The 25,397-nt window shown below is 42.9% G+C and overlaps 2 protein-coding genes across 7 annotated transcripts in view; both read left to right on the top strand.

Annotated features, from left to right (window-relative positions):
• Positions 1-24: 24 nt before the first annotated feature.
• On the top strand, positions 25-19,400 carry cplane1 (ciliogenesis and planar polarity effector 1). Of its 6 annotated transcripts, none has more exons than XM_034208530.1 (50): positions 25-175; positions 486-638; positions 721-856; positions 955-1,074; positions 1,353-1,585; positions 1,689-1,792; positions 1,872-2,028; positions 2,129-2,232; positions 2,433-2,615; positions 3,203-3,452; positions 3,560-3,742; positions 3,985-4,754; positions 4,889-5,079; positions 5,190-5,270; positions 5,843-6,007; positions 6,409-6,573; positions 6,663-6,894; positions 6,993-7,126; positions 7,214-7,431; positions 7,517-7,681; positions 7,888-8,035; positions 8,122-8,231; positions 8,316-8,465; positions 8,964-9,075; positions 9,469-9,763; positions 9,856-10,929; positions 11,137-11,264; positions 11,350-11,438; positions 11,525-11,580; positions 12,124-12,394; positions 12,471-12,845; positions 12,938-13,531; positions 13,616-13,791; positions 13,880-13,967; positions 14,351-14,453; positions 14,650-14,784; positions 14,999-15,061; positions 15,166-15,251; positions 15,570-15,801; positions 15,893-16,152; positions 16,256-16,343; positions 16,519-16,629; positions 16,821-16,863; positions 16,978-17,109; positions 17,193-17,373; positions 17,448-17,503; positions 17,581-17,748; positions 17,925-18,061; positions 18,160-18,428; positions 18,560-19,400. In XM_034208530.1, the coding sequence occupies exons 2-50, from the start codon at positions 558-560 to the stop codon at positions 18,713-18,715; spliced, it is 9,558 nt and encodes a 3,185-aa protein (XP_034064421.1). In that variant the 5' UTR covers positions 25-175; positions 486-557; the 3' UTR covers positions 18,716-19,400. The 6 variants fall into 6 exon arrangements, with proteins under 6 accessions (XP_034064421.1, XP_034064420.1, XP_034064419.1 ...); XM_034208529.1 differs by having other exon boundaries at positions 6,975-7,126; positions 14,369-14,453; XM_034208528.1 differs by having other exon boundaries at positions 6,975-7,126; positions 17,196-17,373.
• Positions 19,401-19,643: 243 nt separating this feature from the next.
• The window catches only part of LOC117541388 (WD repeat-containing protein 70), a 43,265-nt gene continuing 37,511 nt past the window's right edge, over positions 19,644-25,397 (top strand). The window contains exons 1-8 of the mRNA XM_034208532.1: positions 19,644-19,752; positions 20,462-20,521; positions 20,636-20,719; positions 20,808-20,913; positions 21,029-21,236; positions 21,905-21,964; positions 22,494-22,627; positions 23,787-23,940. Of these exons, the coding sequence (XP_034064423.1) occupies positions 19,728-19,752; positions 20,462-20,521; positions 20,636-20,719; positions 20,808-20,913; positions 21,029-21,236; positions 21,905-21,964; positions 22,494-22,627; positions 23,787-23,940 (831 nt within the window). The 5' untranslated portion in view covers positions 19,644-19,727. The remainder of the gene's footprint in view (positions 19,753-20,461; positions 20,522-20,635; positions 20,720-20,807; positions 20,914-21,028; positions 21,237-21,904; positions 21,965-22,493; positions 22,628-23,786; positions 23,941-25,397) is intronic.

Below are 25,397 nucleotides of genomic sequence, written 5' to 3'. Positions count from 1 at the left end.
TTCCTCCAAGAGGATCATGGGAAATAATTCTGGCTATTGAAGCGGAGGGAGTTTCGAAATATATCATGATAAGTTACGGGATAACACGTAATAAAATAGTTTAATTGTTATTTTGCAACACAATATTGTGACCATTAAAACAGTTGACCATGGCAAATGTAGTTAAAGTGCTCAGGTAAGGATTGTATCGGTACCAAATAATGCTCCGCGCAGTAAACACATTTAGCTAGGTGGCTAATGCTAGTTAACGTTATGGTTGACCATGGTGATGTTTTTGTTGCTTCAAACATCTGATAACATTAGCTATAAACACCGAACCATTGCCAGTACATAACACCCATTGCTGCAAACGTATAACGGTTACATTGTACATTTGGGAGTGGTATTTCTTACTAGAAACGTGGCTAATTTTGAATGATTACATTGCAGTAAATACAAATGTTGCTTGTCAGCTAACCAATAGCTTTATTGTCTTGCTTGTAAAGGAGAATCCTGTAAGCACAACAAGCCCTTTCTGAGGACCAATCAAGAGGAATACCTGATGCTGTCTTTAAAACATGGAGCTGAAGTTGGAGGTTGTTTTGTCATCCAGCATCAAACGAAAGAAACCATGGCCGCGCTTCTGTTGGCTTGGGAAGGTGAGGACAGTCAAGCATTTCAGTCAGAGTCACTCAATATCAACATGAGGAGAAAATGAACCTGTGTCATGTCCCTCATCAGGAGAAGGAGTCTGTGTTCCTGTTGGATGACAAGCGGATCAGTGAGATCAACATGGTGTCTGGTCGCACCAAGAAGAGGACTCCTAAACTCCATCCTTTACTCAACAGTGTGGTGACAATGGCTTCATCCCACAGTGGTGAGTAAAATGTGTAAACTCAAGGCAAAATACATCACCTATCGTCACCTATCCATTGTGAAAATAAATTACAAGTCTCTTATTGTTTTTGTTTGTAGGTATGTGGCTTTGTGGACTTTTGGTCTCAGGAGAGCTGTTTCTGTGGAACAGGGATAAAGACTTGTTGAAGACGGCTGCAGCAGTCCCTGAAGTAGTTCAAATGATAACTGCTGTTCAAGGTAGGATGGTACATTATTTGTACATGTACATATGAATCCTCCATACTGTGAGTCGATAACATACTTCGCTTCACTTGGAAGATGTGGGAGGGTGCACTGACCTGATATGCAAAATGTTACATTTGCTTCCACATTTAATCCTGAATTTAAGAAGGGATGCAACTGATGTGGGTTAATAAGATGATGTTTAGTATTTTACCTTTGGCTGATCGTTGAGTATCCTGATTCCATTTAAATGAAATGGTAAATCTTCGATCCTTGTGTTTATTTTTTCACAGGCAATGCCACACGATTGTCTCTCCGGGTTTCAGGGGATGGGATGCGTGTGCTCCTGGTATCCATAACAGGGCAAGTGTTCCTGTGGGAGTGTGTGGATGTCAGGGATTTGACAGGAGTACGAGATGGCACAGTCAGGGGACACTGGGCACATATACAGCCCCTAGAAGACTCCATTCTGCCTTCTTCACAAGACAAGGAAGCATCTGTACACACCATCTTCGTCAAATCAGAGGTCTGTCTTAGTTATGAACGTATTGTATTTTGTCTCATGTTTTAATTCATGACAACATTTGATTTTCTATAGGCCTAACAATGAATTGTATCTCCAATCTTAGGTTATAGGGGATGCCTGCTTAGCAGCTTTTGCTTTCACATCTGGGAAGAAGCTAATCCTCACCTACCTGAAGATTCAGTGGGAAGAGGCCAACCTGAGAGTAGGGTGAGTGAACAGGTCTATGTAGCAGACAGGACTCTCATTGGGTATTACAGTGGTTAAAAGCACACATTTCTTTTTGTAGTTCTGTGCGATACAGCATAAAGTGGGCGACCGAGACATACCCCATGTCTCGTCTCACCCCTCCCTGCCACCCAGTGAAGTCCAGAGGGGCGTTGGTGCCAGCCTTCTCCCCAGATGGCAGCCTGTTAGCCATTGTCCTGAATCAGAGACAGCCTAAGGTAACCTGTCTATCTTATTCTTTCCCACACATTTTGTAATATATATGTTTTGTTCCAGGATATGTGAATTAAGATTGATATATTCTCTTGTTGAATGCAGGCCACGCAGGTGCTCTTTGTGAGCACACAGAATTTTGTCTCAATATCAAGTAGCCTTGGAGGATGTGGAAGCAAGAAAATGGAGATCCCTTCTAAGTACATAAGGTACAGTATGCCTAAATACAAATGGGTAGTGATGGATGTTGTAAAGTATATTCACAGTAGTGTTGACAGTGTGTCTGTACAGTTGTATAAAGAATGCCAGGGGTGTTGCATTACCTAAATGCCATCTGTCATTATAACTTTACTGAACATCTTTGATGTATAGTGTGATTATACTCAAAAATGTACTTTATCTTCTTCAGGTCCTACTGGGTGGGCAGTGTGAGCTGGTCACCAGGCGGTCTTTTCCTGGCCTGTGTTCTGAAGAGAGGCTCCCTCCTGATGTTAGCTCGCCTCGGGGGGCTTCTCACTCTAGCAAGCTGCGGTTGCAATGTGGACTTTGGACCTGCACACTTCCTACCACTGCACCCTCTCGTCACTTACCGGTACACATTAAATACATTTTGCCTGTCTTGGTTGATTTGCTTGTGTGTATGTTCTGTATTCTGAATTCTCATATCTCAATCTATCAATATTGAGTTTACCATGATATCAAAGAGAATCTCAAACAAAAGCTTTTGTATTTTCCTTTCACAATTATTTTATTATCAAAGTTGATAGTTAGCAATGTAACACTTCCATTTCTGCCCCCTGTTTTATGTTTTGTCCTTATATCTTTTTTTTGTAGCTCGAGATACACTTGTTGTTATATTCCATGGAATGCTCTTAACATCCCGATAGCAAAAGTGCTTTGACAAAAAATCCATAAAAAAAAAAAATCCCAAAAAAAATTAAAAGGTAATCTGTGGAAGCCGTAGTACTGTAAAAAGCACGACCAATCATTTTAGCCGGCCCGGCTAAAATAACTGGATGGCCTACCTGCTTGTCAGCCTTCCATCTGTGCACAAACTTATCTGGTGCCCTCATTCTAGCGCACTCGAGCTGGTTTCTCCAAAATGACCTTCCCCACCTTTAATTCAACATCACTAATTGAATGTCTGTGATGAACACTTTCGATCTGTTCCCTCTGCAGGGCACCAATGTCTGCAGGGAGGGAGGACGCCTCTCTGTCCAGCTCTAGCCTGTCGGTGCGGGATGTCCTGAGGCAGCGCTATTCTGTCACCTGGCATCCACGGCTGTTGTACCTCATTGTGTCTGATGGCTACATGGCCACAGTTATGAGGGCGCTAGATAAGCCTACTCCTGCCCTGTTGCTGAAAACACTTCTGAACGACACAAGCAAGGACCTCGAGAAGGCCAGCCGGATACTGGAGAAATCACAGGTGAACCAGGGGATTGTTGAAGTGGGAACCGGCATCTTCCTCAGCTTCATCTTTTTATGTACTTTGTTTACTCTTGACAACACTCTTCTTCATTTTTGTTTCTTCAGATTCATGTGAGGGCATGGTTGGAGTCTGTATCTTGTCTGAATGTTGACAGCAGCCTTCTCACACGTGGGCCCAACACCGCAGACTCTGTGGTTTCTGTAGCAACAGACGGATCCACTTTGCCACTTTTCCTGCAGGATCAGGGGACATTAGGTGGTACCACGGAGCTTCTGGAAAGAGTACAGGTGGGTTGAAGAACATAGAAAGAAATGTATTGCTTCATATTCTGAGTTTAGTGTAGGCTTTATACAGCACACAGACAGGCCACATTTACATAAAGGTATGATCTCTCATCAGGAGTGTCTTTATGTGCCTGCTTACGGTGAAAATGACTACATGCATGTGATTACCTTGAGTACAAATGTATAACAGGTGCTTTATTAGTTGATTTATGTTTGTTAGCTATCTTTTTTTTGTGGTTTCCTAGACTTTCTTTGAAGATGACTCTGATGTAGATGGCCCTCCTGCTGGTTCTCACATGGAGGATGGCGGCCGTCTGGAGTTTGCCTCAATGTTTGACACACTCCACGCCCTGGACACACAGACTGGACTTGTTACTAACCCAGATTTTGAAGAAGACTTTGAAGAAACGGAGAGAAAGACATCTCTTCTTCATCGAGAACTTGGGAAAATCCAGACTAAGCTGTTGACAGCTTGGGCTTTTGGCATGTCTCTAGGAAACGCTGTGGAAAACAGAACTCGTCTGCTGAAGCACACGCTCTACTGTGTGGTGCGATTTGCTGCTTTACTCCACCTGACCCCTCGCCCAGTGGGCCACACAGGGGAAAAGAGTATTTCAGTTTGCCTTTTGAACCTTCTCAAAGCTCTTCTATCTTTTCTTCCCTGGGATAGCCCTCACTCAGATGGGCCTTGCTGCCTGGGGCTGGTGGTAGAGCTCAGTAAACGTCTGGTACGCCTCCTGCTGAGCCCTCAACCTGAGTCACACCTGACCGGTCACTGTCAGTTATCATCTCACGGTCTATCATCAGTCCTGCGTATCCTGGGGCTGGTCTCTGATTCGCTTGATCACGCCTACAGCCTAGAGCAAAGAACTGTCTGGTGTTCTGCGGAGAAGGGACCTCTCTCCAAGCTCTGGCCCTCAGATGTACACTATGTGCCTCTGTTACAGGATGACAGGGAAGGGAAATCCAGTTTTGTACATCAGGCCCGACCTGTTCCCCAGCGGCCATCCAGCAGGTACGCACCATCTCTGGCTTTTTTTGAGCAAGTAGTCAATTATGTGTTTTTAAAAAAAAATCATTGCATATCATTTTAGCTGGGATATAAGATTGGATGTCAAACAAGGTTGGTGTTTTAATTTTTTTGGCTAGATTGTTTGGAGTGTGGCAGTGGGTCTACAAGATCTCCCAGCAGTATACAGAAGAACTAAAGAGCTGTGAGGGCTGGGATGGCTGGGAGGAGGAACAGCAACAGTTGTCTGTCATCATGTCCCGGATCCAAACAGCTCTGCAGGCCACAGGAGAGAGGCTAGAGGAGGGTCCTGCACTGCTGAGTTACACAGGTCTGTAATAGCACAATTACTATTCATACAACTATGAGCAAGGCACCAGCTTCAGGACCGTAAATAGCCTCTGGGTGACGTCTAAATAATGATTGTTGTTGTATCTCCAGGCGAACATCTTTTCCTGTGTGGCTCGTACCCAAAAAGTGCTGAAACGTTGCGGTTTCAAATTTGTGAGGAGAGTAACAAAAGTAAGAACTTCTTCCTTCATTTTTTTTTCACTAACATACAGCACGTGTTCACATTCAGTATGAACTCGTAATATCATGTATGTGAGGGAATAATTCTGTCTTTACTCCTAGATATTTAACCTTATTGCCTGTTGACGTTAATAACCAACCAATATTCTGTTATCTCCTTTAAGGAATGTGCTCCAGCACTTAAGGGTCAGTTTTATGGCCTGATAGGGGAGTTTACGACTGTGAGAACGCTGGCTTTCTAAGCTCCACAGATGTGAGAGACATCTCCTGTGTCTCCAGATGTTTACGCCTCCCCCAATATGCTCATTAACTTTCTGTAAACTAGTTAAAAGTTCTACCAAGATGCGAGGCTGATCAGAATTGACATGACAACCCACCCGTGCAGTCAGAACCTTTTGCTGCTGTGACTTGTGATATGAATTCTCCGGCCGTATCCTTGCAATAAACTATCATTGTTTGACATCAAAGCTCCAACTCTCCTCGTGTCTCTCGGAGTCCTGACTCTCCATTGCTGCAGAAGTTTCCCTTACAATGTATTAAATAATTACGTGTCGTTTTGTTAGACTGTGATCGTAGCGTCTTCAAGGAGACCCGGCTTTGTCTGGCACTCCTGTACAGTCTCTTATCCCTGTACCATCTGAGAGAAGCTCAGGAGTTGGGGGACCACATGGCCCGTCTGATCCTGAACAGGACCGGACACCAGAGGGACAACGTGACCTGGGAAACAGGTCAGCCATGGGCAATAATTACTCTTTGAGAAATGTCACGTGTGAGTCACTTAATGGAAATTAAACTGAACATACAAGTGAATAAAAAAAATCTATGACATGTCATACTGGCCTTTGAGTAAGCTTTGTCACACTGAAAAGGCTTGGGACAAGAAGAGTTATTGATCCCTTTGTCACTTATCAGTCTGCAACAAATGTATTCACTCAGGTGCTTGAAAGTAGGGTCTTTATCCATGATGATTAATAGTTTGATGTAACCTCATACCTTGAAGTCTTTCTCTCCTTAGGACGGCTGTTTTTAAAATCATTGATCTTCCCAGCCTCAAACCCCATACTAAATTCACAGTAGCTTTAGTCAGTGATAGTAATAATTGATCATCTGCCTTTTTGTCTTGCCGCAGACTCTCTCCCTTGCCCATGGCTGCCTGCAGACCTTCACAGTGATGCAGCTTGTGCTGTGGTTCAGACCCTGGGGAGATTCATGGCTTCTTACTTCACAAACCAACCCCTCTGCATCCTGCCTCCTCACCATGTGGCCGTTCTGCCTCCACTTCATCTACCTCATGGTGAGTTTTTGTTAAAAATCATTTGTCAGTTAAAAACAGTTTTAGTGCTGTTTTCTATCTTTATGTAACTCAGTATGACCCTTTCTCAGCCCCTGGTGTGGAGCGCTTGGTGCCACTGTGCCAGGGAGAGGTGTCAAGAGCAGTGCGTCAGCAGCACCTGTCAGAGGTGTGGACAGTAGACTACGCCCAGGACCTGCTGCTGCTCGGGGGTCTGCTTCCTGAGACCGTGTGGTTAGCTGATCATCTTGGGGACTGGAAGGCAGCGGCCTCTCTGAGCCTGGCCTATACCAATTACTGCACCGGCCACTTTGACTTCACCCGGTCAGTGTGAAGGCATTCCATTTATTTGAGCGGTGAATGAAATGTAAAGATCATTTTTATTAGATCTTTTACCATCTCAGTTATATCTTTTATGACAGGCTCAGGAGGAGAGAGCTGCACCTCCCGGCTGCTTTAGAACCAGAAAGCATTTTTCAGGTTGAGTTGGAGTGTCTTCTACGCATGTCTGACTCCCAAGAGTCCACGGATAGATATGGCGACAAGAGCTTCACAGGTGGGTGAGACCTGAAAAGTGATAAGATGAAAATAATTCATATTGAACTCCTTGGATTTTAACCTTGGATTTGTCTCATTTGACTAGACCCCTCTGAAGGAGAAGACTGGGACTTATTACAGGTTTCCATCCAGGAGATTCTGAAGGCTTCAGTCATGGCTGGAGTGAATGTGTTGTCTTCCCCCTTGTCTTCCCTGCTGGAGACAGCCAAAGAGCTGTGTTCCTGCCTGCCAATGTTGGTGCCAAGTGGACTGTATCTGCCTTCCCCCCCACTCTATTGCCCTCAGCCTTCCCCCAACACACAGGTACATAACAAAAAACATTTCATACCGTTTGTTTACATACATGTATGAATTCTCTGATGAAATGTTGTCTGTGTCTCATGCTTAGGACCCAGTTGGGACAATAGGGCAGTTTGCAGAAGTTGCATCCCGTCACAAAGTGTCTGGAGTTCTCCAAAGATTACTGTTACTTCTGAGATCTGCTCGTTGTTGTCATCCTGCTGCCCAGTGGTACATCAGAGATCTGCGCCGTGCCAGACATGTACTACACAAGGTACTTTCTCGTTTTTAAAAAGAACATCTGGTTCAATAAGAAAAAGACAAGTTCCGTAGGTGAGGCTGACAAAGCTGATATTCTTTGTTGCACTTTCATGCATTGCATTACAAGTTTGTTCGATAAGACACTTTTAACCTGAGGAAACGCCAAATCTTTGTTACTACACTCTCTAATTGAAGCATTACTATAACTTTTGTTTTCAGATCAAGAAGAAGTACGCCTATCCATCAGCTAAGGAAGAAGAAAAGGCTTTCCCAGAAGGCCTGATGAAGTTTGTCACCCGAAGTGGATTCTTCAAACGGGGGCCTAACAAAGATGGTCGCCTTGACCCCGACACTATTCAAACTATTAGTAAGAAATCTTACATAGTAAATGGTGGATATCTAATCTATAATCTACTGTCGCGTATTACTTATCAACTTTATTTTTCCAACAAGTCTGTTTCAGGGAGCTGTGTGGTTTGTGCTGGATGCTTCATGTCAGGGACCAGCTCTCCATTTCCTGCAGGAAGTATCAGGCCGCCAGACAGCAGGGTAGAGATGAGCAGGTAGTCCATTTGATTGTGTGACATCGTTATGGAAGTTATTCTCAGCCATAGAGGCCCTATAATGTGTGTACTTGTACCCCTCAGACCCCTGGCGATTCAGACGTGAGATCAACCTGCATCGATGCTCTGCGCTGGGCCGGTCGCTTCCTGCCTTTCTCCTGCTTCCTCAACGCTGAGGAGATCCTCCAGGACCTTCTGCTCAGCCTTGTGTCTGAACTTCCTCCTCTTTCCCTGGTAATGTGTTGCCTTTACTTTCATAAGTTTAACAGACTGACCCTGAGTGAGTACATAATACAGGGTTCTTACGGTCATTAAAAACCTGGAAAAGTCATGGAAATTCAAAATGCTAATACTATAATGATAATAAATACTGTATCGTATAGTAATGAAACGTAAAATGGCATTTAACTGACGAGGTATTTTGCTGGTGAGAGATATTAGTTGTGGCGTGTAGAAGCTAGTAAGCCTACTATTGGATTTATTTTAGATAGGCACAACATGTTTCAGACCTTATTTTCCTGTTCCATGTTAAAATAAAAATGTTCAGTGGTACCGCTGAGAAAGAGTAATGTTTTTGGTCATGGAAAATTAGGTAAAGGTCATGGAGAAGTCATGGAAAAGTCATTGAAAATCATTGGTGAAAAAGTGTATGAACCTTGATAATAATAATAGCTTAGCGCCTTTCATGAGACCCAATGTCTTATCCTTGCCTCTTCTTCTTCTTCTTCTTAGGTGGCAGACACTTTGGTGCGCGCTTTCCCAGAGGAGGAAGAGTCTGTGAGAGTGGCTCTGAGAGAAAAGTATAACTCCCAGCTGCAGAGACTGAGGCGATGCAATGTCCTTGGTATGGAAACCTTTGCTCATTGAACAAGTGGCTTTAAAGCATCATATAGCACTTCAACTGTTGGCATGCAGTTTTTATTACGTTGACTTATTTATCCTAACGTTGCTTAAACGTATCTGATGGCTACATTGTATCATTTGTACTTTATTTTGTAACTATGAGAAATTATAAAGAATATACTTGAAGCCAAATAATAATGATGCTCTTTAAGCCGGGTCAAACACCAGTCTTTGTGCTTTGAGTACTACTTTGTATATATAAACACTATATGCTAACTTATCATTGTCAATGCTACATTAGAATGTAGGATGATGTTGTTACTTGTTACCATGACATCATAATAAACATCATTACTTATAAATGTCACTCTACATTTTTCTGTGTGTTCTCTAGATGGGGAACAAGCGGAGGAGAACGAGTTGATGATGATCGTGATTCAAGACAAATCCAGGCTGAGGAGAAAGCATCTGGGGCGTTTGAGGAGGCACCTGGCACCACCTGAGCTCCACCTGTGGGAGAAGGAGGAGGAGGTGGAGGACAGGGGAAGCAAACATGGGATGGCCGTGTTGAGGCAACTGTCTCTGGGTACCAGTCTGAGCACCAGCACTCTAACTGACTGTGGGTTCCCTCCAGTGTACAGCGATGGAGACACAGTGGATACGTCTGAAGCCATCTCTCCTGAGTTAAGGTAGCTAGAGGGGGATCGTAGCTCTACCATTACACGGTGATATCATGCATCTATGTTGTGGCTTATCTTGTGCTCTGTGGTGCTGTTTTCAGGGGCAAAAAAGCCAAGAAGGTAAAAGACAGAAAACATGCAAAGAAGACAGCTGTTCAAATCGAAAGTGTCATTCGTGAGGAGGGTCAGCCGGGCGTTGCCACGGAGAACGAGCAGCCCCCTCTGCCAGTGGTCGGCACCTGGGAGTTTGAGCTTGAAGATGACGAGTACCTTAATTTCCTGGAGCTCTTCCTCAGCTACGTGCTAGAGAAGGATGATGGGGACTCAGCTGGTGAACTTCCTTTGTTAAAGGGCTTCTCCTCCCAGCTGCGGGAGAGAGAGTTGCATTCCCTCTCATTCGATGTGCTCACAACTATTCACCGCCGTCAAAGAGATGTGCACCATGCAGCGCGGAAACACTTGGGTAATGACCCTCCTGTGTTCAGAGCTGGCAGCTGCTACAAGCCTGTGAGACAAAGTGCAACACCGGAGCCCTCCGTCTGGAGTGAAGCTCCCGCATCCAGAGCTTCTGTCAGCTCTCCTCCCAGGCAGAAAGGTTTGTTTGGCCTCAGAAGGCAGGGTACTGTAGGCCAGAGGATGAAGGGAGGGCTCTTTGGTTCTGAAACCAGCCCTGTGCGAAGTGTATTCCCCCCGGAGCAGCCTTCACAGAGCTCCATATTTGGCTCATCAACCTTTGTGGAGACTGTCATTGAACTGCAGCAGGGCCTTGGTCCTAAACTGGAAGCCCAGTTTCCAGAGCTGGGCCGGCTGCTGGAGTGGATGGTACGCTGGGCTGATAGGAGGGCGCTTCTGGGACATCATGGCAAAAAGAAGAAAGATAGGGGAGGAGCGGATGGAGGCACAGCGGATGAAGGAGTAGTGATGCGAGTCAAAGCCTCTGCGGCCGCTGTGCTCACGTCACTCAACCTGCTGGAGCTCAGATACAACGCTCTACTCGGGACTGACCGCTACAGTGCCCACATCCAAGTTCCAGAGACACGATGGACCGTTTCCCCTGTGCTGCACCCTGAGGGGCATCTGGAGAGAGAGAGCAGTGTTGATACGGGCTACCCGGGATCTGCCCACACTCCCATCATTGGTCTTGATCACAATATACAGCACGGAGAAATGTCCATGTAAGTTCCCAATGGTTTATTAGACAATGAAATCAACCAGTACACGTGTCCTTTAGTTTATACAGTTAATCATATTCATGTTAATAGGCAATTGTTTTGTATTTACTTATTCTTCATTTGACTTTTGCTTCATATAAACAGTAACTGTACATTTGACTGTAAATGTGAATAACCTATTGTATTTATATGTTATTTGTTTCCTTGCAGTGGTTCTCGCACAGACGACCTGACTTTCCCTAATGACCACAACCAACAAACCTTTGATGCTCAGCAGATACAATCAAGTTCACAACAACTATGTCTTGATGACTTAGACGTTACACCTGAAAAAGAAGGTAGACGTTTTATTGGTTCATCAAAGTCTCTGTGATGCAGACCCTTAAAAAAACAGTATATGAATTGATGTGTTGATATTTCTAGACAAAAGCAAAAGTGACAGTGAGGGCTTGGCTGTGTCGTCCTCTGTTTCCAATCAGAGCATCTCCGGACACATCTGCACACCTGAAACGGTACCAATCAGCTTTCCCGTTCTTCATATACTGTATATATCACCACTGTCAGAACACACAAAGAACTGTTGTTTTGTTTGTTGCAGAGTTTAAAGCTTGCTGACTTGGACCTCTCAGAAGACGTGTCCAGCTCTGCATCTCTGTGAGTTTGTTCAGTAAACTTGTTCACTTAGGAATTACACAAGTTTTCTTTTAGGTGTTTCATTTTCATTTTAGAAAATCCATCACTGTAGTACTTCCCCTAGTGGTCCGTGAGTATATTGGTAACATTTCACATTTGAAATAAATAAATACATTTAAGTTTTCCGCACTCTCGCGGGAATATCTCCGCAATGGAACGAGCTTACGTTTCACTTTCTATTGCATGATAAACCCCAGGGCAACACCTTCGTCACACATGTTGCCACTTGTTTGTATCATTTCCAGGCGATTTATAATCTGTTCTAGAAGAACGATGTGTTTTGGGATATTTGTGGAGTTAGGTGGTCCGCGAGTGTTTTTTTATTGGTTAAGTGGTCCTTGGTATGAACAAGTTTAAGAAACACTGCTGTAGTAAGTATTAGCAGAAGGTTGCAGAATTATTTTCGATTTGACTTCTTGAACACCACACTGTGAAATTATAAAAACTGAATAAAACACAATCCCTGCTGTTCCCTGTTGACATCAGCCTTGTTTGTTGTTCAAGCCCTAGTCAAGCTATAAGCCTGGAAGCCCCCCCACACGAAGAGCCCCAAGCCGTTCCTACTGTGCAGCCTGAGGCAGTGGCCGATGCACAGCCTTCAGGCTCGACTGGAGTGCTGCTCCCCAACACACCTGTGGATCCTCCAAGCCTTCAACCTCAAAGCTCCACAGCTGGTGCACCCCCTGCAGAGCCCACCGCCCCCGATCAGCCATTATTCAATCAGATTTCGCCAATGCGACAGCGTCTGGGGGAAGATTTATTCAGACTGGTTCAGGTAAGAAAACCAAAAGGATAGTTTTTGACTTCACTGACTACTAGTTTTGATTCTGATCCAACGTTCTTTCTTACAGCATATTCACTACATGAGCCTAACGGAGGTTTTGGGTGTTACGTTTTCTAACCTCCAACTTGCCCAGCAGAGCTCTTCTTTGGCCCAGTCTAACGTGAACTTCTCACACCCTAATGTTCCACCATCTTATGCCACCAATGCCATCCCTCAACCAAATGCCTTACCCCTTCAAACCCCCATTTCAGTGCCACCTCAGACCCAGCCACATGTGCCAAGTTCAGGATCCAACAACCTTCAGTTCAGTCAGGCTCCTGCATGTATTCTTGCAGAACAGCCTGCCATACAGAGCTCAGGGAAAACCTCCCACGCAGGAGGCCAGAATCACATCAACGGGAATCTACCATCTGCTGCTAATGGTGCAGGTGTAAGCTATCAGGTATGTTTTCTGTTAAATTGTGACATATTGCACGTCTGTAAGCAATACATAAACACAAGTGAAACCCAGCTTTTAACTGTTTTTTTATTTAGGAAATGCAGCCACTCTCTGTGCAGGCGGCGTCACCAGAAATCCAGTTTGGGGAAAGCAGGAGGTTAATCCCGACCTCACAGGGGCTTCTAGCCACTACTGACACAAGTCATGCTATTCCCATTGCACCTGTGTTGCCACCTAGCATTCAAAGTGATCCTGCTCCACATTTCCTTGGCTTGAAGTTACTCCAGCTCAACCCCCCTTCATTGCCCCAACAGAATGCCCCTCACCAACACCCTGCAACTATAGAGTCCCATAAACCTGAAGAATATAACCAATCCACCTCAGCTCCAAAAAGACACCTCGGCTTTAATCCTCCACATGATCCAACTCACAGGGGCTCTCAACCGATGAGAGAGACATCAGAGAGGGTAAGGGAAGGGTTCCCTCTACTTCCTCCCGCTTTGCCAGCTCACGCACCTGCTCCGATGCAGGGCCTTCGTCTGCTGCGCGTTCAGCCTCCTCCACAAAACAACACTACGTTCCCCAAACTCCCCATACCCTCTTACTCCAGGCCTGCGTCTCTTATGGTAGCTCCTATGGGACAAGCACCTATGATCAAGCTCCTGCACATAGATTCTGGACCACAAAGGGTAAGCAATACCGTCATTGTTTCAAGAAATTGGGTATAATTCAATTGTGCCTTTTTGGTTTATAAACAGATGTCTTTGCCACAGATGTTTCACGAGGCAGCCCCTTCAGCCCCAACGATCCGTCTCATGTCCATGGAGGAGTTGACGAGTTTGGCGTTCGGGAGGCAGACTCCTGCAGAAGCTCGACTGCGGTTGCTCAGAGTGGAACAACCGACAGAAAGAAGGGCGACCACTTCTCCTTACTCTAACTCCAGCAAGAGGCAATCACATATTCATTTTCACGTTGTTGACGTATTTTTTTTATCATACTGATTTTACTCACTTGACACACTGGGTGCTGTTTTTTAGGGATAAAAGGAGAGAGGAGAAGGCGGGGATGGCAAGACAAGCAGAGGTCACGTTCAGACCAGAAGAGTCTATCATCCCTACACTAGAGGTATTAATCCTAGTAAGAAGTATTTTGCGCTACTACCAAGTAGGGCTGCTCAATTAATCGTATTTTAATCGCGATTACGATTTTGGCTTGCGACGATTACGAAAACAACGTAATCGAAATAAAACGATTATTTATTTATTTATTTTAAATAATTTGTATGGTTTTTCAGTTGAATTACACTTAAAGTTCAGGGTAATCAACTGTTAAAAACATACTGTTCACTTTTTTTTTCTCCAATAAATTGATGTTTTCAAAGTCAATGAATAATCGCATTTAATAATCGCAATTACAATTATTGACCCAAATTATCGAGTTTATGATTTTTGCCATAATCGAGCAGCCCTACTACCAAGGCTTAAGTGTCATTCTACTATCTTTTGTTGGTATTGTTATATCTCCAGCCAACAAAGGAGCCTGTACGGGAAGAGCCTCAAGCTGCAGAAGACATCACAACCGGGCAGGATGTTGCCAATTTTGCTCAATTTGGTTAGTGTTAAATACATAATTTCACTTTCCTGCTACATCAATAAACAGCACCCTCCTCCTAACTTATAATAACGGTTTGGCGCTGATCCCATTCTGATGAATTGCAGTCAAACCAAGTGTCTCTGTGCTCTCTTCTACTGTTTCAAAAGCTCAGGATTGATCTGTTGTTCTTTTTCTGTTTCACTTGAACTCCCAGGGTCCTTTGATACTCTGCTGACAGGTCGAAGATTATTGGACAGGGCCGAATCCACTTCAGCTGAGCTCCATGCTTTTGCTTCCACGTGTAAAAATCCCCCAGAGTGCCATGATGCGTTCACAAACACAGATCCAGGTAGAGTTCTGGTTGTGTTTGTATAGTGTTTACGTTTAAATTGTTGTTGCACAGCAGGAATGTAATTACACAGTTGTTGCTTGTATTTGAAGTTGACAGGAAGTGTTCATGAGTAGTAACATACATTGGGTTTCTCTGCTCTACCTGGTTTGTTTCAAACGTATGTTTCCTAAACCTAGAATGTACCCAAGTAAAGTATTTTTTTATTTTTCAGATTGTCCTCCTGCACTTGTGGATAAAGCCGTGTCAGCATCTGTAACTACTGGTAGCCCTAAACGTGAGTGAATTAAGTAAAACTCTAGCTACAAAGATATAACACTTCCTTTTTTTGTCACAAATTTAATAGAAAGATACGCAACATTTGATTTTTTTTGCATCCAGCACAAACTTCAGGGAATCAGAAGTTTGGCAAAAAGCACTTTTCTCAAGAAACAGAGGAGACCCCGCAGGAGCCAGAGAGGAATCTGGTAAGAGGCCACATATACAACGTAGACCTAGAAGTGTCTATGAATGGTGCTTTTTAGACTCCGTTTCCTTCATTGCAGTTACCTAAGCTATGTACTAAATTCAACACATATTACATTTATGCCTGCTTTCCTGTGTTTCAAATTAATCAAACTTGGTAACTTCTGATCTCTAACTTGTGTACTTACATAAAGGTACATAAAGGTAGCATGTTTTATCATACAGTGACTTCCCGTTTATCGTTCATGTTGTTAGCGCACCTGTTACTTTCATTAATGTGTATTTCATATTCACTGCCTGTTTCTTTCCTTGTCTCCTAGGGCACAGATGGCCGCCAGTTCATAAGTGTCTTGGATCTAGAAGACAGAGCCATGCATCAGGACCTGCCTCCCTGTCTCAGCCTGGGACACGATGTTCCTTCAGTCCGTCCTCCTTCACCTACTTCTGCTGATCTTCATGTACTTGCAACTTCTGTTTTAAGGAGTGGTGCTGCTGCTGATCCACAACCCTTATACACACTTCCAGAGGATTTCAACTGGAGATCTCACACAGGTGTTTTCTATTTTTCTAATATACTATATACTGATTACAATCACATCATCTTGAAAGTTTGATCCTAATGTATGTTGTACTGTACCTCTAGATATCCCTGAGGAGTCTCTGTCACTCGGCCACATTGAGCCCAGTAGGGATCCAGAGAGATTCTCTCCACAACACATGGTGGATCAGTCTGACTCTGAAATCTGTCGAGCTCTAAGGACCCAGAGTGTTGGCCCTCACAGTGCCTCGCCCCCCACTCCTGCAGTCCAGTTCTCCTCGCGCCTGTCAGAGCTGGACGCCCAGCTGGCTGCTCTACAGAACATCGCAGACTGTCTGGAGAAGGACTTTTCAAACTCCAGGATGGTACATAAGCATGTTATTATTGATCCTACGTTAATTATCATGACACGCAATTAATTGTCTATAAATGCTGAGAACTATATGTATTATATCGTTCTTTGTGTAGCTGGTGAACACCATTGAAAATCTTGCTCCTGATGTGAAGACTACCACGGCAGTTAAAAAAACTGTCCGACTGGCTGTCCCACGGGAAGGTAAGACCTACAACTATTCATCTGCAATCTTAGCCAAAGCCGCATTGAATTTTAAATGACATTGTAAATTCTAACAAATGTAAAGGTTTGATAAAGTAATATACAGTATAACCCTGTTGTATTGTTGGAAAATCAAACACTATAAACTCTGTGGTTTATACTCCGTCTCTAACAGCATGGTTACCACGACTGGACACTTTAATTGAACCAAATGCAAGTGAAGAGGAGGAAGAAAGTGTGCTTCATAATGACTCCTGGTTTCCTTCCAACCTTCACACTTCTCCAAGTAAAGATGCATTCTAATCAGACATTCCCTAAACACTTAGTACCCTAAGTGGCTCGCATAGTGGCAAACAAAACTGCCTTTTGAGTTGATGAATACAAATACTTCTTTATTTTTGTATTGTCAAATACATGATTCTTTTCTCAGTAGAGTCAAACTGTTAAAGGTTTCATCTGTTTGTGTTGCTCCATCAGAAAGGAAAGATCAGCTGACTGACGTGTCCGGAATATCTTCTCTGTAGGTTTAAGTCAATCTTAACCATGTTATAACTCACTATCTATCGTGGATGTGCTTACCGCTCGGTTATTCCTCCTTTACACAATACCCTGCCCTCTACCTGTCCGTGTCTAGATTGGCCGACGAGGATCTGGGTCAGACCGGGTTATCCGATACAGCAGAAATGTTAGACGAGTTGGTGAGGGAGGGGTATTTATCCCCGTCTGACCTGGACTGGTCCCATTCAAAGTATGCACTCCACAGCAGGTATGGTACCTACAATTCAGTGGTGTCCAAATGTCTACCTTAACAACTTTAATGTATCATTAAGCTAAAAAAGTAATCCCTAGCAGGCTGGACCAGCAGCAAAGTAGCTGGATGTCGCAGAAACGTGTCCTTCCAGAGGACGAGAGGAGAGAGCTGCGGATCTGGATGAGGAGGAAACAGAGGGAAAACCTGGCTGTTTATCAAAAACACAGAGAGAGCCTAAGGGAGAGGGAGCACAAACCTTTTCCTAACTCAGGAGCACTGGTAAGATATGCGAAGCTCTTTACTTGCTCTTGTATTCTATTGTATGTTATTTTAAAAATATATCCACTTTTCAGAAATCAACAAAGAAGAATCAAGCGACAAATTGGAGAACCAGAGAGGAAAAAGAAAAGTATGTACCGGGTAACATTGTCTGTGGACAAGAAACATCCATGTGCCTAACTGTTATTTCCATTTCATTTCATATAGATTTGAGCTTCTGAAGCGATTCAATCAAAGGGCCCATGAAGCCTGTTCTCTAGTCAGTGACATTCCCAGCAGCACTGTAACCCTACGCACTGCTTCTCAGACTGGAGGATTACCAGTGCTTTTCAGTACAAGACCCAACTCTGCTCCAGCCCCTGGTAGCACTCACAGGTAACAGTAATCTGACCAGGATCTCGTCTCATTAAAGAATAATTGTACTTTGATCTAGCTTTTGGACACACCATTAAACATTCATTATTCAACGATGATCAGATTCAGCACAAACCCAAACCTGTTGATTGTTAACATCTGGATGACCTAGTGATAACGTGTCTATCTGCTTTTAGGGCTCACAGTGTGTCTGCTAATGATAAAGTAAGTCTTAAGTCAGGTCAATCCCAACCCCCGGTTCGTCCATGGACTGCTGAGAATCAGGAACGATATTCAGAGGATTACCGCAGGAGACTAGGACTACATAGACCAGGTAAAAGAGGAAAAGCTTACTAACTTAATTGTCTGTATTTTTTCTCTATTGTAAAAACTATAATATTAAACTGGTTTATGTTGTGTGTTTCGTATCAGTCACTTCTCTGCCAAAGGACCGTCTGTCTCAGGTGACCAGACGGGGCATGCTCACACACACAAAGAGCAACACTAAACTGCCTACAGTTAGCCAGAGTGAGGAGCGGCCTGTCGGACAACAGAGGAAGACGGGGCCAAACAAAGGTCCTTCAAGAGGGGCTGCTGTAGGCAGAGGGATCCTGAGGGAGCAGACGAGGAGGGAAGAGGAGAACCTTAGGGGGCCAACTTCCCAAACCAATAGACTGCTAGAAAACGAAGAGTCAGACATGGTAAGGATCTCATTAATCAGATATTAGCATATATCTGTGACGAGTGTAACCGCTGTAGATGGAACAAAGTCATACGTGTATGTCTTCTTTGATAGATGAGGTTGTTTCCTTCATTTTTGTACACTACTTAGGTTTTGGCTGGACTGGTGGATGAGCAGGAGAATGGTGCGACAGCTGGTGATTTTGCGATGGACTGGCTGGACAACCTTTCTGAGAGCGCCGGCAGCACCCTCAGCAAAATAGACTGGGCAGCTATCGAGAGGATGGTGGCTGCAGAGAACGCTTGAGCTCGAGGGTCTCATGGAAAGGAGAAACAAACCACAAGGACACTTCAATGGATACTATATTGCTGTACACACACTTCAAGATTGTATTTTCCTATTGAATATACAGCAATTCATTTTATAGCATGACAATTACAATGTATATATGTTTATTAAATTAGATATGATCAGCAGTGATAATAAATCAGTCAAAGAATATTTATTTTATTGATAAAGTATAAAAAATCGATAACATATTATTTGCAATAGAATATTTGTTGCACTGTCATTTTAATAGTTGTCTTCTTGAAGTTGTAGGTTTGTGCTATTTTTGTGTATGTTTTTCTATATTTATAATTTATTTTTGTATAGACATGACTATTAAATATCTGGCTTCAAGCATTTGAAGATGTTTCCTGTATTGTTGTAATTCTTGTCTGTGCCCTAAAGAGAGAGAGAAATATTTGGGTAGGTATATAGAGCCTATATTGAATATTGCCTTTTCTTAAGAGATATTGTGCATTGGGGAAATAGAGCGATTTATTGTGACAGAAATAGAGTGATTTATTGTGACAGTTTTCGAATAATAGCTCATGTTATCTCACAATTGCAAAGTTGTATTAATAGACACTTGCCCAATGCTAGAGACAATCAGAAGAAATGTTGTGGAATTTTTCCTCATACTAAATAAAGTATTTGGGCACACAGATTATTGAGTTGTTTTATTGCCTTTTAATAAACTAGATGTTGCTGTGGATCTCTAAACGTTTCCTACATAAGATATATCCTATGCTTGTTATCAGTCTTGTGTATATTTAAACTATACAAAATGTAAACAGTATAGCACTTTATCATCTCTAAAGGTTTAAAACATGCTCACGCACCATTGTATCTAAAGAGAATGATTCCAGACTGTAGTTCCAGCAACGACCTCTCAGCGGTGCCGCAAGTAGCGCAGAAGAAGAAGAAGAAGAAGTAGTAGTAGTAGTAGAAGAAGAACTTCCGGAGGGCAAAGGTGACCGTTGTATTTGAAAACATGGACCCCAACAAAGTGGATGAAGGTAACAACGTTTTGTTCTTACACGTCTTTCAGTGTTGTTTATTCATTTTAAATATCTTGCATGTATGTGCAGGCATATTGGGCTGTACTTCCAAGTTGTTTGACATGTATCAGCTAGCTACATTACGCCAAGTAGGCTATGTGAAAGAATCGCATCGCTTCTGGTCTTGCTAGCTTGTGTGTTAGCTTATTCTCTTCTATGATGTTAACCAATTTCCACCATCTTATTCAAAAGCTAACTGTAACGTTAGCTAGTGCAGCTTTACATTTCCAGAAAAGCTGCTATTGTATTTCAAACGAGAAATAATTGGCACTCTAACCATTGATAAATATTAACGTGTCATTCATGCTCAAATGTTACAGTATTGTTAACCTTAGCTGACGTCTTTGAACGTTATATTCTAAGCACGTTTGTGTAAACGGTGGAGCTTTAACTTGTTTTGGTACTCCTATCTAGGTCGATAAAGGCTTGTATTTATTATTTGCAACAACAGTTCAATTCAATCTTGCGATGACGCCAGATATCCAAGTGTCTGCCTGTAAACTAAATCCTCTGCAATGGACTATGCGAACATACGTGTGGATATAATAACACCGAGAGAGCTGTATTCTATTTTTCAAATGTCATGTGAAAAAAACCAATTGTTAACATAGTTTCCACGATAAACAAGATAACACAGTATTGATTAATGTTCTTGCCTCTTCTGCAGCATCTGACGATATGAGTGGTGATGGAGAAATGGCATCTGTCATGGGATTCTCTGGGTTTGGTACAGTCAAGCACAAATGGACAATAACTTTAGATGTTTACTTAATTCATTCTATAATGCACTGACAATATGCGTCAGTTAGTGTTCAAACAAGCTGTCATTTCATCCATCCAGGTAAGAAGGCCCGCACATTTGACCTTGATGCCATTTTTGAATCGACACGTCGCACAGCCATTGAGAGGACTCAGCGTGTATTAGGTACGTTTACCAACATTGCAAGCTGTTCACTCTTTCGTGAAGGTGCTTATAACCCTATGCTACAACCAGGTCATTTTTGCTTCCTCAGAGGAGCGGCAGAAGGTTGAAGAGATGGGGGAGAAAGGGGAAAGCTCCAAATCAGTAAAGCCATCAGCCCACACCCAGAGAGACAAACTTGCAGCGGCCGCTTCCAGGTAACCAGGGATTTTAGTTTGATCGTTCTTATTGAGAACTGTCAGATGTAGTTAACCTGTCTGTAGGTCAAGCATATTAGACATTTGGAAATGAAAGGATATAATGTTTCTTCAGGAGAAAACAGGAGAGTGACAGCAGCAGTGACAGTGGGTCTGACTCGGACTCAGACTCTGAGCTTATTGGTCCTCCGCTGCCTCCCCAATACAAAGCCGAGGAAGATGATGACGAACGTTCCCGAGTTCCTGGTCCATCAGGCAGCACGGCTCAGAGTGATGATGATGATGACGATGATGACGACGAGGAGGGACAAGATGATGATGATGTAGGTTGGAAATAACCCACTTAACAGTAGTCAGTGTTCAATATTTCCTTGTTATTTCCTTTTAGTTTTTATTTGTCCTGTTCAAACATTCAATCTCTCTTCCTGCAGCTTTACACAGGTCTTTCTTTTCTGTAGACATTTTTACTTCTCATAGAAGGAAAAGCACAAGTGCTACTAAGATCATAACTGTTGCTTAGGTCATTCAAAGTACCGATAAACCCAGACAGTGTAATATTGAAGCTTCACCGCTAGATGGCAGCACAATGAAATGTATTCATTTGGCAGTGTTACACTACAACATGAGACACCTACTTTCATACTGTTTGTAACTGAACATTGTCTCTTAGGGGTTCCCCTCTGTTTTCTTTGTTTCAAAAATGTATGTTCCACTCGAAACATATCAGCATCTTAAATTCAAGATATGGGAAGTAATTGTCTTAGGTTACGAGTGAATAGCTCAGATCCTAACCTTTTCAATTCAACAGATTGACTGTTCCCAGTGAGTCCTTTGATGGTGATTCCAGAATGTCTAGCCATACAGGCTATTCCAGTTAAAATATCATGTGTAATTGAAACCTGGAATGAAATGCTAACAACTATAATTACACACCTTATTGAGTCAGTTTTTGTACTGTTCCCTTATGATTCATCTCAACTTTCCTCATTAGAATCCAGTGAAGAAGATTCCAGACACCCACGAGATCACTCTGCAGCACGGCACCAGGACGGTAAGGACTTCTTTCAGCACCCAGTGATTATTGCTTATGTGTGGAAATTGATTCAGTGACGCTCTGTTGGGAAGAAGAATAAGAAGGTCTATATTCATCGTAAGTGGGTTGTAATTAGCACCACATTTATTCAAATGATGCACACGTCAAAACATCTGGAGATCGTTTTCAGTTATTGGGTTTTTTTAGCCAATGTTCCTTCGCTTTTTCCTGATTTTCAGCAATAGCATTGGCATCGCGTCTGTTTTCCTTGATATTTTGTAGCAGTGAGGAAACATATAGTTTTGAATTCTCCATGTCTTCAGTGTAAAGCAATTCTGGTATCCACATCCTGAACTCTATTGCAGTTTTAAAACATTTCACATCTGAATAATTTGAATATGACACAAGACTTTAAATATTTGGCTTGCTGCCTTTTTCAGAGGAGTATGACTAAACTGTCAATTATTTTGACCTTCTACGGTCGGGAGGCCTCTTAATCATACAGATAATTTCTTCATTTTTAAATGTAAGCATATTGTCTCCTCAGGTATCGGCCCTTGCCTTAGACCCCTCTGGAGCCCGTCTGGTTACCGGTGGTTACGACTACGATGTGCGCTTCTGGGACTTTGCTGGGATGGACCAGGCTCTGCAGGCCTTCAGATCCCTCCAGCCCTGTGAGTGGTGAGTCAATTTTCTGGGAACAATGTGGAACATCAACACAGTTGCCTAACATGTGGTTAATTAGTTTCACGCAAACATCCATTAAACTCCCTGTGCCAAAGTGTAAGCACATGCACAAACACACACATTTGTTAAGCTTCATCGAGCCTTGTGTTCACCATGTGACATCCTCTCGTTTCATTCAAAATGAGCCTTTCAGAAGCAGATGGTGGAGATGTGTGTGCGTGTGTGTGTTTATTCTGTCTTCCACTGAAGCCATCATCAAAGATTACATTCTTTTTTTTGTTTTTGGGAACCAGTGGGCTGAGCTGGAGCAGGTTTCCCCTTATTAACAGACGTTTACGCTACATTTCATTTGATTACAATGTGATCGAGTAGTCTGTTTGGTTTACTAACAAGCTGGTCTCGAATAGAAAGCTGTGCTGCTGAGGTCCAGTGTTCCTCGTTTCTGACCCAAAAAGCCAACAAGCTTAGTCAGACTAAAACAAAAATTCAAATTAGCATTTGGTTCTGTATAGAGGCTTTGAAGAAGCCAAAGCCCCCCAATTAAAAACAGCACTGGTGTTACCCTCCCTTTCATTTTAGCTATGGAGCGTTTTGCTTAGTGTATGTAAATATTGGCGCCCTAGCTGCCCCCTGCTGTGTTAATGCTATTTGACTACTACTGACCTCAATTGCTCCCACTCTGGTTAAGTAGTCCAGATTGTTGCGTGTGTCCTCCATTGTATGCCGTGCCGTGCATTGTACAATGACATGCATATTTCTAAAATGTAAAAAACAAAAGAACCACAATATGTGTGTAATGGGTTTCCATGTCTTGGCTGAAAATGCCCTTATGTTCCATCACTGCTCAGTTGTTGTGTGTGACTGTCTGTCGCGTGTGGTTGATCAAAGAGACCCTTCATCACATGTACATCAGATGTTGTGTTGTTTGTTCCTATAGCTACACATATCTGTATTTGGTTTGGTTTCTGAACCCTTTATGATTAAAGAGCTCCTTGTATAACATTGTTTTGGTGCAGAACTCTTGTAATATCGCAGCTCGCAGATGGCTTGCAAACGGGAAACAAGACACTTATCAGAAACTATCAGCACCACGGAAATGCAAAAACTAGCTTTCCCTCAGATGTGTGTAATGTGTGTGTGTGTGTCCCCTCAGCCATCAGATCAAGTCCCTGCAGTACAGCAACACTGGTGATGTCATCCTGGTGGTTTCTGGCAATGCACAGGCCAAGGTGTTGGACCGCGATGGCTTCAATGTTATGGAGTGTGTGAAGGGAGACCAGTACATCGTGGACATGGCCAAAACCAAGGTAACATTGTGTTTATTTATACTTGGGTCATCTTTTGTAGTTTTGGGACATCATTTCACATAAAGCATTCGTCTGTGTACAGTACCAAATTCGGCTTATTATTACAATAAGCAGTTTTTATTTCACTGTTCAGTAATTATTTTACATTGTGTTTTTATTTTACCCTATTCTATTTTCCATATATATTGTTTTATAATTTCTGGATTTACTTGCACATTAGTCACTTGCACAATTGTTCTTGTTTTTTGTCTTATTTATATTTATGTTGCATTGTTGGAGGAGCCTGGGATTGAAAATGGTTATTGTAACATTGTACTCACTCTGCAATAGCTGAGCTCTGGTAACTTATTGTTTTCAGTGTCATTTCATGGATTATTATTATTGTGAACAATTATTGAATATATCCAGCCGCTTTAAGTATGTTACAAACATTTGTGTTTTCCATTCTATAGCAACAGCGTATACGCAGCCCAAGAGTGACTGCTTGTTCTAAACACAGACTAGCTGCTCTCATGTTCTGAGGGAGGATCCTGCCAGCGCATAATGTTAGCAAGGTGCTCCATGTACTGCTCTGCTTTCTGTATTGTATTCACCAGCCAGAGGCAGTATCAGGGGGAGAGGACCACCACATGCATCCAGGACTCTTGTGGTCCATCTCTTGCTTGTACTCTCTTTCTAAAAAGGAGGATCCTAATTATTGCCCATGTTTGGGGTCTTACTGTGATCCAGAAAGCTGTATTGGTGGTCACTAACCATCTGTGCCATCTGCAGTGCATTTAGCCAGAGTTTATACCAGCCATATGAACTACTTGAGCAAGTGAAGGCCCATTGATTGCAAGTAGTGTTTTCCTGGTTGTCCTACATTCTTGTCCTGCTCAGTCCCATCTGGATCTGATGGGAGAGTTTGCTTCAATGAGAATGCGTGTTGGCCGGCTGACAGTGTCCCAGTCGATTAGACGTGTCTCATGTGATAATGAAGTCTCTGCTTCCAGTCTGCCTCTGTTGACAGACAGGCACTTACTTGCCTTCTACCTCATCCCGCTGTGTGCCGAGGGATTTGTCAAACAGACAACTTTGTGCACATGCAATGGAATAACATGATTTTGTTTTGAATAATAATTTGTGCACGGTTTCCTAGATCCCAATGTCTTGAAATTGGTTGTTTTGATCCAATAATTGCCAACTCTTCAGGGAAGGGAAAAAGAGCAAAATCGTCATCAGAAAATCTGAAACCAGAAAAATCATTGGCTTTTTTGCTTCATAAAAGATGTAGAATTGTTATAAATATCATCCAGATGAACACGTTTAATTTGCCGTCACCTGCTTAATAGATGTATTGACTATGAGGTTCCAATTTTGAGTCAAATGACCTTAGCTTAAACCTTACAAATGCACTTAATGCAGTAACCCATGCTAAATGCTTCTGTAATGAAAGCAAGCTGAACATGCTACTGCTG

This window comes from Gymnodraco acuticeps, unplaced genomic scaffold (genome assembly GCF_902827175.1).
Source record: "Gymnodraco acuticeps unplaced genomic scaffold, fGymAcu1.1, whole genome shotgun sequence".
In the NCBI taxonomy this organism is placed as follows: Eukaryota; Metazoa; Chordata; class Actinopteri; order Perciformes; family Bathydraconidae; genus Gymnodraco; species Gymnodraco acuticeps.
The sequence above is the reverse complement of the archived record's forward strand: the minus strand, read 5'-3'. Positions and strand labels throughout refer to the sequence as shown.